Source organism: Chrysemys picta, chromosome 5 (assembly GCF_011386835.1).
Source record: "Chrysemys picta bellii isolate R12L10 chromosome 5, ASM1138683v2, whole genome shotgun sequence".
Lineage (NCBI taxonomy): Eukaryota > Metazoa > Chordata > Testudines > Emydidae > Chrysemys > Chrysemys picta.
In genome coordinates, this window is record NC_088795.1 from 116810361 (window position 1) to 116816360 (window position 6000).

General features: G+C 45.5%; 1 protein-coding gene across 1 annotated transcript in view; it reads right to left on the reverse strand.

Annotated features, from left to right (window-relative positions):
* Positions 1-4049, reverse strand: part of LOC101938110 (proton channel OTOP1-like) — a 31736-nt gene extending 27687 nt beyond the window's left edge. Inside the window, exon 1 of the mRNA XM_065597080.1 lies at positions 3246-4049. Coding sequence (XP_065453152.1) covers positions 3246-3645 — 400 coding nt within the window. The 5' untranslated portion in view covers positions 3646-4049. The remainder of the gene's footprint in view (positions 1-3245) is intronic.
* Between the last annotated feature and the right edge of the window lie 1951 nt (positions 4050-6000).

Here is a 6000-nt window from a genome sequence, read left to right on the forward strand (position 1 = left end):
AGAGCTGGCCAAAAAAATGAGGAAAACGTGTGAAAATTATCATGAAAATGGGAAGAGTAATTAATGGGGAGAGTGATTAACCAGTATAACAATTTACCAAAGGCTCTGATGGATTTTCCATCACTGACCATTTTAAAATCAAGATTGGATATTTTTCTAAAAGATCTGCTCTAGGAATTATTTGGGGGAAGTTCTATGGCCTGTGTTATACAGGAGATCAGACTAGATGGTCACAGTGATCCCTTCTGGTCTTGGAGTCAATAAATCAATGACAAAACATTTCTTTTTTTTCAAACTTGTAAACAGTTCTACTAGCTAATCATTTTTATTACACAATTATTGATACTTTTTAAGAGATCAGTATGGAGTTCTAACTCTGGAAAAGGAAGGTAATGTTGTCTTGCCAGAGTAAGTACTGCAGGATTGGACATTCGTTAATAAATCCAGGTATGTTTTCTTCTAACATTGGTTAAAGGAATTGTCTAGAATTGTCCAAGCCATAACTAAGCATAGGAAAATGTGGTCTGAATATCAGAAAAAAATTTCCAACAGTGAAATTTATTAGACTGTGAAATAGTCATCCAATGGAAATTGTGGAAGACTGTAAAGAGCAATCCTGCATTGGTGGAGGAAATGGATAAGATGACCTAATAGTTCTTTTGCATATTTTATTTCTGCGATTCTATGATTCATTATATCCTCCATGGCAAGTGAAAAAATGTGCCACAAAGATAAAGGACCAGATTTTGCCACCCTTACTTATGTTGAGTAGTATCTTATTCCTCAATTAATGGAACTACTCACAGAGTAAAGTGCTACTTAATGTGAGTAAAGGTAGCAGAACTTGGCCCAAAATAAAGCCAAATGCAACCCTGGCATAATTCAAATGACACCCAAGAAGAATTTGACCCATCTATCCTACTAAAGTAAAACTGTTTAACTACCAAGTTATGGCTAAGAATGGCATATTATTATGGGAAATAGTAAATAATAAGCAGTAACTATTCATGTGATGCCATGTTAATAGTATAAATTTTTAGCAAAGTGATTATGCAGAAAACGGATGTATAAATTTCGGTTTTAATAAAACAATACAAATTGCAAGTGCTGTTAATACTGACAATAAGAGACTAAAGAAGGCACAACAGTAGGGCTGAGAAAGAATGAAGTTTAATAGCAACTACTTATTGTTTTGATTGATCACATTTCAGACTTCCTAGTGTTTTTCATCTAAGTGATAGTCACTAGCTGCTGCACAGAGAATTTTCTCTATTTGCGTCAAAGCCATGAGATATTGTTTTTTAAAATTTCTCTGGCCCCAGTGGTTTATGCAACCTCTGTATTGCATTTAACTCACTCGTGTTTCCAGCCTACCATTTACAGTGCTACAGGCAGAAAAAAAGACTGTTGATAAAAACAGCCTTGCCAGCTGGAATTCCAAACTACAGCTCAATGGTTACTGCAAAGGACCTTGCTTTTTTCCTACAACCTGAAACACTACATTCTTTTAAGTTAATGTGACTTTGTCACACTATTCAATACACAATTAAATAAAACCATTGAGGGCCTATATCCATATGCACATGACGGTGCAAATAATTGCTGCTGCAAAAGCCTTGCAAAACTTCCCAGAAATTCTCTTTTTTGCCTACAGGTGCTACCTGAATGGTACACATAGTTCATATCCTAAACTGCAAGCTCCTTGGGTAAGGGTCCTTGTCTTCTTGTCTGTCTGAAAAGCACCATAAATGCTTATGGCACCTTAAGAACATAAGAATGGCCATGTTGGGTCAGACCAATGGTCCATCTAACCAGGTATCCTCTCTTCCAACAATGGCTGGTGCCAGATGCTTCAGATTAAATGAACAAAACAGGGCAATTATTGAATGCTCTATCCCCAGCTTCTGACAGTCAGAGGCTTAGGTACACACAGAGCATGGGGTTGCAACCCTGACCATCTTGGCTAATAGACCCTGATGACCTATTCTTCGTGAACTTATCTAATTTTTTTTGGACCACAATATAGTTTTGGCCTTCATAACATCCCCTGGCAATGAGTTTCACATGTTGACTATGTGCCGGGTGAAGAAGAAGTACTTCCTCATGTTTGTTTTAAACCTGCTGCTTATTAATTTAATTGGGTGACTCCTGGTTATTGTGTTATGTGAAGGGATAAATAACACTTCCTTATTCACTTTCTCCAAACCATTCATGATTTTATAGAACTCTGACATAACCTCCTCTTAGTCATCTCCTTTTCAAGCTGAACAGTCCCAGTCTTTTTAATATCTCCTCATAAGGAAGGTTTTCCATAGCCCCAATCATTTTGTTGCCCTTCTCTGTACTTCTTCCAATTCTAATGTATCTTTTTTGAAATGGGGCAACCAGAACTGCCTACAGTATTCAAGGTGTGGATGTATCATGGATTTATATAGTGGCATTATAATATTTACTCACTCTCTTACCTATCCCTTTCCTACAGATAATACAGGTAATAAATAATAATAGCTTATTTGTATAGACAAACTTTGACACCTGTGATGCATTCTGCAATAAAATAAATAATATTGCATTGCTTGAAAAGAGTGCACTTCCCAAGTCCCAAATTCCTCTAGACAAATAGACTCTCACCTACATAATTGCCTGATCTAACCTAACTATCCTATTTTCAATGTGCCTGCCCTCCTGGTATCTAGCTTTTAAATAAGTAGAGTGCGGGGGGGAGGTTTCAATCTTTAGTGTGTTCACCTGTATGATTGGTATCCATATAATCTAGATCTACATCTATTTCTATATGTAGATATAACTATGTAGTGGATTTTTTTTTGTTTGTTTGGTTGGTTTTTATTGTTTTTGTACAGAAAATAAGAAAATGATCATTATGAAGAACAGAAGAGGAACTTCAAATATACTGGTGTCAAGCATCTCTCTGGCTCTGGTAGGAAAGGTAGAAATTAGGGGATTTCAGAGGAACCCTCTGGGAGTGAAATTTCTCTTTTCACAGTAACCTGACTGACAAGTTGCAGGTTGCATGGAATGAATCCACTGGAAGTTTCCATTCTGCTTGAGTATAGGGACCTTCACTACTATATGGCCAAGGGTAGGGCAAGTACACAGACCATGAATTTGGCCTTAAGACGCGCTGAGCCCCCTGGAAGTTGCTGGGTTTTTTGGCTATCCTCGCAGGGGAAACCAAAGCCCGACCTTGGCTTTGCCAGTAAATGGAAGTGGGACCCGCGACTTACACTTTAACCAGCGGGCTCCTGCGTGGGTGTCTTTCTCTTGGATCAGCCTCCTCTGGGTGTAGCTCCTGCAGATGTACCACAGCATCCAGAGCAGCTGGATGAGCATGATGGTGATGAGATAGGAGAGCAGATCCTGCTTCCTGATGCCCACCGCATGCACAGCCCAGGCGAACATGAGCAGCAGCCCGGCTAGGAACAAGTTGATACCGTACTGGCTGCTCAGGATCTCGGCGTTTTTCTGCGGGTAGCTGCCTCCCACCAAGCGGCTGCCTCCGGGCTGCCCTGGGGGGCCCTGCACCGACTTCTCCATCTCCCACTCCTCCGGCTGCTGCTGGTCCGGGCATCCCCCGCGGCTCTTCTCCCCAGAGCTGGAGGTGGTGTCTGCGTTATCTTCCACCATCGCGGCCACCCGCCGAGAGCCCTGAGACCTGCTGGGAGTGGCCGAGGTCCTCAGCGGGACTCGGGCGGGGGGAAGAAACGGGGGTGACAGACAAGCCCCCGCAGCAGGGACCCCCCTACTCGCGGTGTAAGAGTGAGGAGGCGGAGCGGGACAGCGGGCAGGGTCACTTCGCCGCACCTGTTAGCGCTCCCAGAGAGTGCTCAGCTCCGCGGCCAGCCTGCTGCGCGCTTCCCTTCCTCTCTCCGCCTGCCCCTTCTCCTGCCCGGGTCTCGCCCCTTCTCCCTGGACAGCTCTCAATGTTCCGCTCTCCTTCCCCGCGGGTTTGGAGCGGCTGCCTGCTCAAGCAGCGGCACTCCTCCCTCCCTCGCTCGCTCGCCCCGTTTTCGCTCCCTCGCCTTCGCAGCTCAGGGAATCCGAGCCCGAGTTTTATATAGCCGGCCGGCCGGCGTGGCGGGGGCAGGTCCCGCTGTCACTGCCCGCGGGTTGGCGCGGGAGGGGATTGGATGTCAGCCGCACACCGCTCTGGCGGGGGAGTGACCCCTGGGCAGTTCACACGCGTCAGCCGGCCCCTGGGCCCCGTGCTCTCCTTCTGTCCGGGCCCGCGGCGCTAGAGGAGCTAGCGGAGGGGTGGTGTCTAGGTATCCGGTGCGGGATTGGGGCGGGGCGCGCCTGTTGGAGGAGTGTGTGTGAGGAGGTGGGCATGGCGGGTCTGTGTGCATCCCAGCAGGAGTGAGACGTGTGACGGACAGAGACGGGGGAGATTTTGGAGTGCATGCAAGGCAGCTAGAGAAGTCTGCTGCATGTAGGGCAGCTGAAGCTGGGAGTCAGGGTGTGCGGTGCGCCTGTTACGGCGGAGGGGTGAGCAGTGTGTAGGGGCTGGAAGAGAGGGACAGGGTGTTTGGCGGTGGGGAACTGGGTAATGTAGCCGTAGCGGTGGGACGGTAGGGGCGAAGGACGCAAGCGGTGGCTGGAGTGGTTTCCTTTTAGGGGTGTGTAATGGAGAGGTGCAGTGGGATTTGAGTGAGGGCGGGTTGTCAGAGTGTAGGGCTGTGCGATGGAGCTGTAGGAGTATGGTGTATGGAGCGTGCTGGTGGGAGTGGGAGGTGTTGGTCGACTTAACTGTGAGGAGATGGGTAAGAGAGGTGAAGGGGTTCCCCCTGTAAGGGCTTGAAGAAGGGGTGGTTTGTCAATGCTGAAAGCGGGCGAGAGCGGATTGTTTCTCGGTGTTTGGGTGGGAGGTCTGTATGGAGGTGTAGGACTGAGGTGGGTGGTTTGTCGGTGCCTAGAGTAGGGGTGCCTGACATGAAGTGGAGAGGTGTGATGTGCTTTGGGAAAAGGAAGAGAGAGAATAATCAGTGCAGAAAAATCTATTAGTTAATTTATCTTTCCCAGGGGAGCTTTGTGGAAGGGTTCCACAAATAATGACAAAGAGCTAAGCCACGTGGTATTAAGAGAGCGAGATAGAATGTCAGTGTTTCCTAGACAGATTCCTAAAAGGCATATGGAGTCTGGGATCCGGAGGGGGGAACTAATAACAGGTAATTCAATTCCATCTCACTCAGGTGGAAATGTGGTAATTGCCATGATCTGGGATTTTCATTCCCTCTCATCTTATTTTTGGCAGGTAGTACTTCAGCTGGCTATACAATGCCTTTCTTTTCAAGCCGCATCTCTGTTACCCAAGGGAGTGCAATCTAGTAGGCATAGCAAAGAGCTAAGAGTCACGACTTCTAGGCATTGCTGTGTGACATAGGCAAGTCACATATAGCCTGATCCTATGATGTGCTGAGCAGCTGGGAAGTGCTGAGACTCCCTCAGTTCCCATTAAAGACAGGACAACCGAGGGCACTCAGCATCCTGCAGAACTGGTCACTGAACCCTCTGTGCCTTAATAACAGGAGTGTTGTGATGCCTGACTAATTAACGTTTGTAAAGTACTCTGAGATCCTTCAGTGAAATGGTTACATATGTGGTATTATAATGTTTGCTTAGCAGAGAATGCCAAACTCTAGGTGTCAAAACAGGTTTAGTTATAACCTCCTATTTTTGCTTATACAAGATAAACAAACAAATAAATAAAATATAGATTTTCAAACACCCTCTATTTGGGCTGAATCCTTGCTAAATAATTTCCTTTTAAAAACAGAAAATTGATGTCATTTTTTCCAGTTAGGGTGGACTGGAAAAGACAGGGGTGTTTATTCTGAAAAACTAATGTCACGCTTCCATCACTCTATACCTACTCCCACCACCATGACCCAGCAGCAAACTGTAACTCATCCACACTCTTTGTGACATACAAACACACATTTTATTTGCTTAGCATGGAAGATATAGGGACATAATTTGCATGAG